The following is a 12,268-nucleotide window of genomic DNA, read 5'->3' on the forward strand; positions in this document are numbered from 1 at the left end:
GTAGAATGTGAGTCCAACACCGAGCCAGCATGCCAGTAACTCCCAAAACCCAGACCACCTCCATAGAGAAAGCAGTCCATGGAAGTCGGGGAGGACTCCCGTCCCCGTCTTCCACCTGTCGACTGCCAGTACACACGTTCGCCCAGTCAACCGGCGCGCGGGGGGCGACTGCCCTCAATAACCGTCAATAAGAAAGCCCCCCGCGCGCCGCTCATGGCCACTCACTGAGGCGTAAGCCATATACTCGCCGGGGCTGATACCTGCCGCTGGCAGGGGTCGCCCACCGGGGCTGAAAACCACGCCTGACGGGAGTGCTGATTTCGCGCGGGGGAGACCTACCCTCAATAAGATTCCCCCCGCGCGCCCACTCATGGTCACCCACCATGGCACGGATTATACTCGACGGTGCTGATGGCGTCGTTGGGCGGGACATGGTCACCCATCGCAGAGTACGTAGTAAAGTCCACCCGACGTGAGTTTTGATTTCGCGCGGGGGAGACCTACCCTCAATAGGCGCCTCAATAGAGGACCCCCGCGCGCCGGCTCATGGTCACCCACCGCCCCATGTCGTATACTCTGCGTGATGGGACTGATGGCATCGCACCGCTCACAGTGCAGTACCTATCCGATCAGTCCAGGCAAACACAAAGCAAAAAAGGAGATTTTTATTCCTCTCTACCCCCAACCGCCCACTCACTTCCTCATACAACCACCACCATTAGTCCCCGTCCACCTCTCAAGCAACCACAACCGACTAACTCCCCCCGTTCCACATTTCTAGCCACATCTTTCCCCTCCCCTCCCAAACCTCGTCCCCTCTCCTCTCAAACCCAGCCCAGTCCTTCCATCCAGACGAACTCAACCCCCAAACACCCCCACCCCCACGCCCTCCAACACCCCCTCCAACGCCTCCACGACCTCCCCGTCACCCCCACCACCCCCACCACCCGAGCACCTCCCCGCCACCCCCACCGCCCCAACGACAAGCGGATACAACCGCTGCAAATGCCTCCTCCTCGTACTCTCCTCCTCCTCCTCCTCCTCCGCACCCCCCCGGACAACAGCGACCTCACTCGTAGCAGGAATGGCGTCGGGCTCGCACTCGAGCTGGCGCAGCTCGCGCAGCACGAACAGCAGCTCCTCGCGCTGGCTGTGCGGCTGCGGCATGCGGCCGCGCAGCGGGCGGTCGGCGACGTACGCCTTGATGGGCAGCGCGGCGCGGAGGATGAGGTAGGGGGCCGCGGCGCGGGCGAGGGCGATGCGCTGGCCGTGGCGTTCGCGTTCGCGTTCGCGTTCGCGTTCGCCTTCTTCTTCTTCCTTTTCTGAAGAAGAAGAGGTGGTGGTGGTGGTGCTGTGTTCGGTGCGGCGGACGAGCGAGAGGAGCTCGCGCAGGCAGAAATACGACATGCGCGCGCGAGGCGTGGGCGGCGGGTCGCGCGTGCGGCCGTGGCGCATGGCGTAGAGGGAGGCGAGGGGCGGCGACGAGGAGAAGTCCGGTGGGATCTCCTCGATGGAGGGAGGGTGGATGAGGGAGTTGCGGAAGAGAGTGGATGTGTAGGCGCGGCGGGTCGGGTCCGGGATGTACGAGGCGCCGAGGCCCGGTGTGATGATGTCGCGGAGGGAGGTCAGGGATTTGATGTCGAAGGCCTCGTCTTCGAGGATGACGCTGGGCGAGGGTGCTGCCGCAGGGTCGGCGCAAGCGATGCCGCTTGCGATGGCGACGATCTCCTGCCAGATGGGGGCCATTTGGTCGTGGTTGATAGATAGACTCCGCGCATTGGCGAGGATGGGACCCAGGATGTTCAGTGATGTTGTGGTTGCTTTCTGCCATATGCTTGGGGCTTTGCCTTGGACCTTCCACTCGTATTTCAGACGGATTGGAACCACGAGACTTTGGAAAGCAGCAAGTAGCGCGCCATTGGCATAAAGTTCTGTGCCCTTGATGTGGTCTTTTACGAGTTTTTGGATGTGATCCATGGACGCCTTGCTGATGGCGACAAAGGTGTTACCGTCCCGTGTTCCGATTGGAGGAGGCCTACCAAAAGGCAAGGCAGCGAAGTCGGCGAGGAGCTTCACAACGATTGTTGGTGCGCCCTCAAAGTCTGTCTTGATGACCTTAATACCCTCAAGAACCGCTTTCTGCAAAGGAGTCAAGATGTCCCTGTCCGACGTGTATGCCGTACCCTCTTCGGTGACAATACAGCTCTGAAGGTTTGATGCAACCTTGGAAAGGGCATCTGAATCCAGCTCCTTGCCAATGAGGCGGTAAAACTCTCGGAAGCAGCGCACATAGGCAAGGTAGGCTTCATGATTGCCGATATTCGACGGGTAGTCCTCCTTGCTCCTGGGCGACCCTTCGAGCCAGATCTTGGACGCTTTCTGGATTGCGCCTTCATCAATGGATTTGGTAGACTCGAGCTTGCTCAACAGGCCAGAGATGGCATCGTACGTGACTGCATTGACAGCTTGTGATCCACAATCCAGATATTGCTGAAAGTAATCCAACATGGACTCCCAAAGCGATGAGAATCGAGGCGCGCCAAGGATGCTTTCCGGATAGGCGCTAAATAGCTTGACAAGACCATTGAGAATAATGTGACTTGTCTCCACCCAAGCATGCGCCTCTTCGGGGTCTGCGTTGGTGGAGCGGAAGGCCTGATGTTGTCTGATGTCGAAATCCAGCAGACGGAACATGATCACCCGCAGACAAAGATTCCATGACGCAGGTGAGAGTTGGTCTCCATAGTTGTCGAAAATGCGGAGAAGAGTATGAAGGGTTCCATTTCTGACATCTGCTCTGCGATCGTGTGCAATGGTAGCAATGCGTTCCAGCAGATGCAGCCACATTGCCGGAATGGACTGCGTTTTTACACCTTCCTGGATTTGCTCTTCAGGGTTAGCAACATCGATCGACTTGGTTGCAAGCTCTTCCATGGCTGTTGCGTCTGTACGGCCGTGGAGATAGTCCGAAACGTTCCAAAAGAAAGTGATGGTCTGATACAAAAGTCAGCGCGCTTCTTTTGGATTTGGAAGGGACAAGTTTACAGTCAGAGAGATGTTCAGATCTTCCCCTTGATCGCAGAAGAAGTAGAGCAGATCCAAGAGCAGAAATATTGCATCGTCAGGGATCGAAGTCAGGAAATCGGAGCAGACCAGTTGCACAGAACTGAAGGCCAGTCTTCCCAAATTTGTAGCAATCATCTCCGATGACTTCAAGGCGATAGTCCCGCCTAGAGAGTCTTCATTCGGCTTGCCATCTTGCATCTTAGTACCAAAGCCAACAAACACGCTCCGAGCAAGCAGGAAAACAAGATTCCAGCCCACTTGGAGTGAGTCACCGCACTGTTCCAGGATGCTCTTGAGGGCATCAAGAACGACTACATGGACTTCGATATCGGTTTCATCAAGCTCGTCCTCGGGATCGCTGGCGCCATCATAAAGAGAGTCCACCACCACTTGAAGCGCTGAAAGGACCCTAGCATGTATCTCGTTCTTTAGTGGTTGGTCTTCCGCCTGGGTTTCCTTGGCAACATCCTGGACTAGACCGCTTAGCACATCTGCTGCGAGAAGGCGTACGGAGCTGGTGATAGCTGGATTGCTCGCAACAGACACCAGTGCCTTGATCAACAATGACCAACCGCTGACGTCTGGGTCGAAGCTGATGAGCCGATTAGCATTGAGCGTGCCGAGGTCGCCAAGTTTTCTCAATGCGAAGACGTAATCCTGAACATGAAGCTCAGTCTTGATGTTGATGCCGAAATTGCTTGCCTTCCTTTCCCCAAGGTTCGGCGTTGATGGCCCCTGGCTGACGCTTGCACGACTGGGTTTGCCTTCAAGTAGTGTGCATAGCGAAGTCAGCACTAGAACGAAGGACTCGTTCGGGAAGTCCACAGTGCTCTCAAACAATCGTGTTGCTGCAGATTGTACAGCAGCAACTTCCGGGCCCATGATCTGCGCTATGGCAACTCCATCATAGCGGTTTCCTCTGCGGTCCCGGCCGCTACTCGTGGAGTTGGCTACTGCCATGATCATGTCTGCTTGCTGCAAGGTCTCGAACACAATCGACCAGGCTGACTCTAGCGTCGGACCCAGCGCAATTGCCAAATTCAGGAGTGCTCTCAGACACAGCAGATTCCGCGTGCTAAGAGTTGGCGGCCCTGACTCTATTGATGTTCGCCTGCTCTTATCAGATCCCTGATTCACAAGGCTGTCCACACTCAACAACCCTCCCTTGTTATTGTACATCGTTGGCGTCTCGGCACCTGACGCCTTGGGGTTCGAGATGGTCGCCGTGAAGACGGTCGGTGGAACGGCTGCTTTCCCGAGCGTTGTGAGAAACGCATCTCGAGGCGTAGAGAGACGCAGAAGCCCAGCAATCTGGGTGAACTTCTGAATTGACCGTACCAGGTCATGGTAATAATCGTTGTCAAGGGCAGCGTTGAGGAAAGTCGAGCACGTAGCAAGCACGGCTGGCCAACATTCATTGATAGCCTCTGCAGTCATTTTGATGGCTTCCTCAGCCGGATTGTTCTTCAGCTCTAGCGGATTAACGGGGACTGTCCGTCGTCTGAACGACTGCGATCTAGCCATCCTGCTTTTGGGCTTCTCCTCGACAGGCGTGCCAGGAGGTTCCTGGTTTGCGGCTGCATCACCTTTCGCCTTCTTCTTACGGCCTTCCTTGTGTACAGTCAGAGGAAGAATGAACTTGGCGAGACTCTCGGAGAAGTTATTGATACAGCTCAAGACCAGGCTGTAGATGTAAGTCTCGGGCAAAGCGGGTGGCTCCTGTTTGTCCAGATGATCCATGCAGGGGATGCGCATGGTGCTCCACTGGGTACTAATTCCGGGTACACTCGATGTGCTTGGTGCCCCGCCGATGATGCCAACAGCGCCAGCTTCCAGCGCAACCTGAGCGTCGGGTAAGACGTCTTCTTCAGGCGGTGCATTTACCGGAGCGGTGGAGTGCTGGCCAAGGCCAATGACGGTCGGCTTCTCCGTCGAGAGGCGGACGAAGACGGCGAGATTGTCTCGAATTACCGGCTTCTTGCCCTCCTGGGAATCGTACTGGGCATAAATCTGGATGATCAGAGCGGGATCCGAGTAGACATTTCGGAAGACCTCCATGCACATGGCGCGCTTCCACGGGGCTGCGGCATCGGGATCAAGCATATGATTCAACAGGCCCAATGCCATTTCGCATTCCGAGGGCACTATGGCCAAATGTTGTCTGATGATCAGGTTGAAGATTCGCATGATCCGAAGAGTAATTGAAAAGCTCAGACGTTCGGAAAGACTCTTGATGACGAGCGGCATGATATGTGTACGGAGAATGTAAGATTGCTCGGCATGCGACAGGAAGAGGCTACCATGATTGCTCAAGACTGCTTCAACCAGTTCGAGTCCAGAGGCCTGTGAGATTGCCGAGAAGCGAATCGACTGCGGCTTGGCGCCTTCAATCAAGAGGCAAATATCGCGGAAGACCTATAGGGTGTTGGGAAAGCAAGCAAAGGTGCCATAGAGTGACTGCGTACCTTGTAAGCGTCATTGGCGGAAGGTCGCACGGAGATGTTGCCGTCATCTCCAGGAACCTCTGTCACGGTTGGGATCTGTAGTTGTTTCTCTGGGATTACGACGTTAGTAGCGCCGCTGTTGGGGAGCAGGAGCAAGCCATCGTACCGTCTTCAACGACGACCTTTTCAAACGTCGAAATGACAAGCTGCTGCAAGGTGGCGGCAGCAGTGGCGCTTGCAACGGGATTTTTCGCAGTCTGCAAAGTCGAGCACACCTGCAACACACTCGACAGCAGCTCACCGCGGACATCATCGGAGTAGTTCTGGATGAGTGCGGGCAGCGCTTGCAGGATCTTGAGCTGGATGTCCAGACCTGGAGCATCATTAGCACCGGGCTTGGCAGCGGACATCACGGTTCCCAAAATAGTTACTCAATTGGCTGGAGTCGCGGAAGCCGTCGAGCACCTCTTTTAACCTGGCGCGGGGCACGGCGCGCATGACAATGAGGCGCTGCAGGCACACGACGGCGGACCCGGCAAATTTGGCATTTTGGGTCTGGCAGGCCTTGACGAAGGGGTCGATGAAGGTGGTGCGGCGGGTCAGGTCTCTTCCAGCATCAGTCAGGCAGGCACAAACACGCGCGCCGGACAGTACCAACCGGCAGTCAGCTGGGCCTCGGAGGTCGAGGGCAGGGACCGCAGTTCCTGCAGCGATTTGTCGGCGGCCTGCACAAAGAAGCTCGGGTCAGCCGGGGATGCATAGCGGCCAGGTTGCAGCCATGGGCGGAGAGCAAACGGACACTGCGCAGGTCGGGGTTTTTCCTCTTGGACTCGTTGACGAGATTGGCCAGCTCGCCGGACAGGATCTGGGCGGTCATGGCCTCGTTTGGCAGACTGGCGGCATTGAGAGGTTGTGAGGTGTGCTTGCGTGGCTTCAGTTGTGCTGCGACACGTGAAGCGCCGGCGAGATCGCGCCAAGCCGGGACCCCTGCTCGCCGCCCGCTGCCTGCCCGCCGCCCTAACAGGCGGGCTGCGGCTCTCTCCCAACCAGCTCCATCACCGCCCATCCACCGGCCTTGCCCCACGCTGCCTCTGCCCACTGCGCAAATCTGATCTTTGCGCTCATCCCCGCATCGCTCCCGACCCCACGCCGCCCTCCCTCCGCCTCCAGCGACCGCAGCTCCTCCACCTCCCAAGTTCCCGCCTTACCCCGCCGCACACCATGGCCAAAGTGCCGCGCAACTTCCGCCTGCTGGAAGAGCTGGAGAAGGGCGAGAAGGGTCTTGGTGCCGAGGCTTGCTCCTACGGTCTGGAGAACGGCGACGACCTGCTCATGTCCAACTGGAACGGCACCATTCTCGGTCCTCCCCACGTGCGTCCCCTCCGCCGTCGCAGCCCTGCTCCCCCCGTTTGTTGCTGCGAGCTAAGTTACCAAAACTCCACAGAGCGTGCACGAGAATCGCATATATAGCGTCAAGATCCACTGCGGCGAGCAGTACCCCGACGTCCCGCCCGAGGTGACCTTCGTGTCCAAGATCAACGTGCCCTGCGTGAACCAGAGTAACGGCAAGGTACGCGCACACCATGCCTTACCGCGAGGAGACAACCCGGCTAAAGGGAACATGACAACAGGTCGATCCGTCCAAGCTCCCTTGCTTGATGCAGTGGAAGCGGGACTTTACCATGGAGACCATTCTTATCGAGCTGAGGAGGTAAGCGCTTCGATCGTCACGTTGGCTCTGAGCGCCTGCTAAGAATAACGTGTTAGGTACATGGCTCTACCGCAGCACAAGAAGCTGCCCCAGCCCCCGGAGGGCACTAGCTACTAGAAGGGTGCTACTACATGGTCCGAAGCGATGCACAGCACAGGCGTCATCATGTTGGAACGGGGCTGCGAGACGGCGCGTTTTACACTTGGAAGAGGTGATTGCTCTGGTTCAGTGCGGCTGCCGGAAACTCTTCAATGTCTTTCATGAATGAACCCACTGCATGGGCGTGGAGTTTTGGGGCTTGACGGAGAATGTGCAACGAAATGTGGTGGAAATTCAGTTACATCACAGTATGGGCTTTCGGTGCTTGATCCCAGGCGTGGGTGCTTATCAAATCAAACAATTGACCACCACTGACTTTTGATGCCGTGTGGTCATGAAGTAGACCTTGTGTTGTTCACACATCCTTCGGCGAAAGGATTGCAATAAATTTGATTGCCCTGGGGGCCGTAAGACATATGACCTCATAGCCACGTGACCGCGCGATTCCGAACCGGACCAAAATCTCCGACCTCCACCTATCTACCAGCGAAACTCCAAGACAAGCCCATGGCCTAGCCAATACATGCATGTCGGCGTTTGTGGTTCCCGCGCGCTCCGGAGCACATCGCGTAGCTGGTAAGCGTCTCTCTCCCCTCTCTCAATCCCAACCAACTCCCTTTTTCCGCGCAAGCGCTCAACCTAACATTCGGCAGCGATCGCGCTCTATCGCGCCCTCCTCACGCAATGCTCGCCGAAAGCATCCCCCTCCCTCCCGCTGGCTGACAACCAGCGCGCCGCACTCCGCAACGTCATCCGCAACAAATTCCGACGCAACCGACACGTCCACTCAGCGAAGCACCTAAAGCTAAGCTTCACAGCCGGCTACGAGCTCCTCGACATCCTAGACCGAGCATCATCGACAACACCGACCACCACCACGACCACCACCCCCACATCCCCTCCACCACCCACCCCAACCTCCCACCACCTCCTCCAAACCCTCCTCCCCCTCGCACCGCCCCACCTCCTCCGCTTCCCCCCACCCCCGCGCGGCCCGCGGCGCCTCGACCCCTCCCCGGAAGCCTGCCCGCCGCCGGCGCGGCGCCTGCTCGCGCGGCGGCCGCTGCCCGCCTCGGCGCTCGGCGGCACGGGCGTCCGCCGCGTGCCGCGCATCGTGTCGGCCAACCTGTTCCCGATGCTGCGGTACCGCAAGCCGCAGCCGCGCAGCCTGTCGCGCGTGCTGACGGACAAGGTCAAGCAGCGGCAGCGGCGGCTGAACGTGCGGCGGGAGGCGGAGACGGAGTGGATGGCGTGGGGGGTGGGCGAGGACGTGTGGGATAGGTTGGTGGGGGTGGCGGTTGAAGAGGAGGAGGATGAAGGGGTTGGGAGGAAGAGGGGGAGGAGGGGGGGCGATGTGGTGAGGGATGGGGAGGGGGAGGGGGATGAGGCGTCGTGGACATACGAGCCGCAGCGGATCGCGAAGATGATATCGGCGCAGCTGGGTTCGCAGAAGAGGGAGCTGGTGCGCACGGTGAAGGTGATGCAGGATGTTGTGGACAAGGAGGCGGAGTTGGCGGAGGCTGAGAGGAAGGGAAGGAGGGCGAAGAAGCAGAGGGCGAGGAGAGCAAAGAAGAGGTCGGAGGATGTGGAGGCGACTTTTGGGAAGGAGGATGGTGCGGGTAGGAGAAGGACTCGGAGAAGGCCGCGATGAACATTATTGGAATGCAAAGATGAATATGATATTGAGAGGATATATGTATTTTGAATAGGGTGATGTCAAAGCTCATCCCTTGCCCGAGCTTGCCTTTCCAGATCATGCTGGTAACGCATGACCCACGGAGTTGTAAACCAGTCTGCTTTTCTTGCTCGCTGAGCCTTTGTTCAATCACAAATTCAAGCCCTAATGGAATCCACCAAATCTGGAATCCCCAAATCTGCCGTGAATGAGAAGTCCACCGTAATTTTTTGATCGTTCTCGTGCAATGAACCGTCTTTGGAAAATCATGTAGCTGTCTGCTGAGTATCTCCCGAACGCCGGGTTATGTATCTCAGTGGACTCAGACTTTGTTCTCGTTCGTTGTATCCTTCGATTCGTCGCAGAAGTCCGAACGCTTGGGCTTGAACTGGTCGAAGTATCTGACTCCGAATGAACCCGCACAACCGTCAGTAATCCTGATCGACGCCTTCGCAACGTCCCGGAAGAACTCCATTGGTGCATCTCGCAAATGCTTGGCATTCGCCGGAGCGAACCAATTTTCGTTCGCACTGTAAGCCCAGAACTCCACGAATAGACGACGGTATTGATCGGAAGGTGGAAGCTCCTTGTACATTGCTTTTGTCTGGCTCGTTAACTTGAGAAGTTCACGATCAGTGGGGTTGTTGAATGCAATATCCACGCAGGCGTCCTTGAACTTCTGGTCTTGCAGCTTGTAGCCTAGCAAATACACAGAGAGGAAGATGTCCCAGTTCATGCCTTTGTAATTGTTCTCTGTCTCTACCGTGAACAGTTGGTCGAAGTAGAGCCACTCTACGTAGACATCAAAGTGAGTCGGATTGGAATCAAGCAGCTCTATGTGAAGTGCTTTTGTGCCCTTTGCCTCACGGTTGCACCTCCTCTGAAAGACAGGCGAAGATGCACAGAGGATGTCCTTGTGGATGCAGTACTTTTGCTTGCTGCTGCCGACAATGACTTCGATCATCTCACTCTTGATGCTGTTTGATCGGCTCTCGTTAGTCATGCTGAAACACTTATGGGGGCATGCAGAGCTAAAAGACTTCGTCTTTTGGTATCTTACAAGAAGTACCACACCTTCCTACGTGGACAGTTGAAGTGAAGTTTCAAGTGCCTATGTTGATCCAAGACCATACAAGGGCATCAAAATCTAGATTTCAACTGCCTACGTTGGTACGGTGCGGTATCCTTTGCGAAAGATACTCGAAGACTCATGCTTCTGCAAGATTCTTGTCGGAGGGAATCAAACCTGGCAAAGGTGAAGGCAGGGCGCTTCTTCACTCCGTTGGCTGCCGCTGCCTGCTTCTTGGGGTTGCTGTGACGAGTCAAGTGAGCAATGCTATCCGCAGAGGTCCTACATAGTTTTGCTTTGGGTTTTAGACTTACTCTTTCGCCATGGCTTCGGTGATTTCCGATCGCAGTGAGTGGGTGAGCAGACGGATGCTGTGAAAGCAGTGGTGAAAGTAGTGAAAAAGAAGAGGAGAGGAGGGTAGGGAAGGTTCGAAGAGAATATATGTTCCAGGGGAGGGCAAGTGTGAATGAGGAAGGGACCATAACGCACTTGCTACTACAGTGGGTACTAAAACAAAATGACCTATAGAGAGATCGCCGGAGCTCCGGGACTATCCAAAGCAAGTGCAAATGACATAACCGCCCTATTCTCTGCATCTGAGCGCTGACCATAGTGTAAGCCGTCAGCAGGAGATCTCAATCAAGAGTAAGCGAGCCTCAGCTTGAGAAAAGGTCTGAATACCAGCCACGAAGTACCAATCATAGTGTCGTAAGTTTCTTTGTTCGTCACACGTATTTCATGGCTACTTACCAATCAATTGAGAGCACTACAGTAATACATGCAACCTTGGATATGCAGCAATCACCTTTCCTGAGGCTACAATAGTGTTCGCCGAAACATAAGGGTTCCATTTCCTCCCACAAAGCACAGGAATCCATGGGAAAGAAAATAAGCAATGCTCACCCAAACCACATATTCTTCAACGTGACTTCGGCTCTGGCTTCACCAGGACATCGATATCATCATCTTCCGTTCCAACCGCTTGTTCCGCATTCTCCTCATCATCCAGCACCATCTCCCCCTCCACCTCATAATACTGCGCCCGATTAGCGACCCACGGCGCCTTTATCCTCGCATCATACACCCTCCTTCCCAACTGGATCCTCCTCTTCACCACATCCAGCCAAAACGCCCCCGGCGCGCTGTTCGGATCATCTCTCTCCTCGAGCTCCTCAAACCAGCTCTCATCCGAATTCCAACACCACACATCCACATACAACCGCGCGAACCCGTTCCCCCTCGGCAGCCCCTCGTAAATCGCCTTCGCGAAATGCGTCGGGCAAATGCACCCCGTCATCAGCATATCCACGTACGCATCCACCACCGCGTTCTTGAACGTCACGTCCCGCAGCCGTTCGCCGAGGATGGCCAATCCGAGCAGGTGGTCCGCGCCCGGCTGGTCCAGCTGGCCCGAGCCGTCGGCGCGGTGGACGACTTCGTGCGCACGCAGGTTCTGCAGGATGGCGCTGCTGCGGTTGCTGTAGACCCACTCGGCGTAGACTTCGAAGAGGGCGGGGGTTTCGTGCGGGAGGTGCACGACGGAGTCGAAGCGGTGCTGGTGGAAGAGTCGGGACGTCGCCGTTATGAGGTCGCGGTGGAGCATGAATGGCTCGACCCTGTTCATGGCAACGAATACGGAGATTACGGAGCTGCGGAAACTGGTGGGCGCGCGTCGTTGTTAGTCTTGGCTGCGTATTGGAGATGGGGGTGGGATCAGGGTATGGAAAGGCCGGCGGCGTACTTGAGGCTTGAGCGCGTGAGCTTTCGCTCGGCAGCGGGCATGCTGGACGGCGGTGTGGCCATGTTGGATCTCGTTTGCATGAGGGCACACCGACTTTGGTTGCAATGGCTGTTACCGTCCACTCGGATTGTTGGCAAATGAACTTGTTGCAGTGTCTTTCGCGTGACGGGTCGATCCGCGACATTCAGTGGTACTGATTAGTGCAAGAACAACCTCAAGATGACGGCCGAGAGAAAGGGAGAGTTTGTGTAAGGACTGAGAAGAGAATGGCTGGATGGCGCACTTGTGCGTCGGGTCGCTCCCGCTGGATTAAGAAGTCACAACAAGCGGAGGGCAGGCGCGCCCAAGGCCTGCGACTCAACCGACGTCTACGAAAAATTGAAGTGCTTTCTGCTTGGTACAAGCGGCACTTGAATCGCAATATCCCATGGAGAACTATTGGATGCTCATCATATGATTCACG

The 12,268-nt window shown here is 56.4% G+C and overlaps 5 protein-coding genes across 5 annotated transcripts; 2 read left to right on the forward strand and 3 right to left on the reverse strand.

Moving 5' to 3' along the window:
* Nucleotides 1–858: 858 nt before the first annotated feature.
* BKCO1_50006 (endosomal peripheral membrane protein) lies at nucleotides 859–6,387 on the reverse strand (the record flags this gene model as incomplete). Its single annotated transcript, XM_020276882.1, has 7 exons — nucleotides 859–2,994; nucleotides 3,046–5,481; nucleotides 5,532–5,620; nucleotides 5,677–5,883; nucleotides 5,942–6,115; nucleotides 6,169–6,235; nucleotides 6,310–6,387. 7 exons carry the CDS (start codon nucleotides 6,385–6,387, stop codon nucleotides 859–861), a joined length of 5,187 nt encoding a protein of 1,728 aa, XP_020133997.1.
* Nucleotides 6,388–6,731: 344 nt separating this feature from the next.
* On the forward strand, nucleotides 6,732–7,338 carry BKCO1_50007 (ubiquitin-conjugating enzyme e2; the record flags this gene model as incomplete). The annotated part of the gene is made up of 4 exons (XM_020276893.1): nucleotides 6,732–6,881; nucleotides 6,955–7,080; nucleotides 7,142–7,221; nucleotides 7,278–7,338. The coding sequence occupies 4 exons, from the start codon at nucleotides 6,732–6,734 to the stop codon at nucleotides 7,336–7,338; spliced, it is 417 nt and encodes a 138-aa protein (XP_020133998.1).
* A 509-nt stretch (nucleotides 7,339–7,847) lies between these two features.
* On the forward strand, nucleotides 7,848–8,971 carry BKCO1_50008 (dna repair protein; the record flags this gene model as incomplete). The annotated part of the gene is made up of 2 exons (XM_020276904.1): nucleotides 7,848–7,896; nucleotides 7,974–8,971. The coding sequence occupies 2 exons, from the start codon at nucleotides 7,848–7,850 to the stop codon at nucleotides 8,969–8,971; spliced, it is 1,047 nt and encodes a 348-aa protein (XP_020133993.1).
* A 346-nt stretch (nucleotides 8,972–9,317) lies between these two features.
* Nucleotides 9,318–10,389, reverse strand: BKCO1_50009 (speckle-type poz; the record flags this gene model as incomplete). The annotated part of the gene is made up of 3 exons (XM_020276915.1): nucleotides 9,318–9,972; nucleotides 10,242–10,307; nucleotides 10,379–10,389. The coding sequence occupies 3 exons, from the start codon at nucleotides 10,387–10,389 to the stop codon at nucleotides 9,318–9,320; spliced, it is 732 nt and encodes a 243-aa protein (XP_020133994.1).
* A 594-nt stretch (nucleotides 10,390–10,983) lies between these two features.
* BKCO1_500010 (uncharacterized protein) lies at nucleotides 10,984–11,867 on the reverse strand (the record flags this gene model as incomplete). The annotated part of the gene is made up of 2 exons (XM_020276679.1): nucleotides 10,984–11,722; nucleotides 11,806–11,867. The coding sequence occupies 2 exons, from the start codon at nucleotides 11,865–11,867 to the stop codon at nucleotides 10,984–10,986; spliced, it is 801 nt and encodes a 266-aa protein (XP_020134088.1).
* Nucleotides 11,868–12,268: the final 401 nt, after the last annotated feature.

Source organism: Diplodia corticola (assembly GCF_001883845.1).
Source record: "Diplodia corticola strain CBS 112549 chromosome Unknown scaffold5, whole genome shotgun sequence".
NCBI classification, from domain to species: domain Eukaryota; kingdom Fungi; phylum Ascomycota; class Dothideomycetes; order Botryosphaeriales; family Botryosphaeriaceae; genus Diplodia; species Diplodia corticola.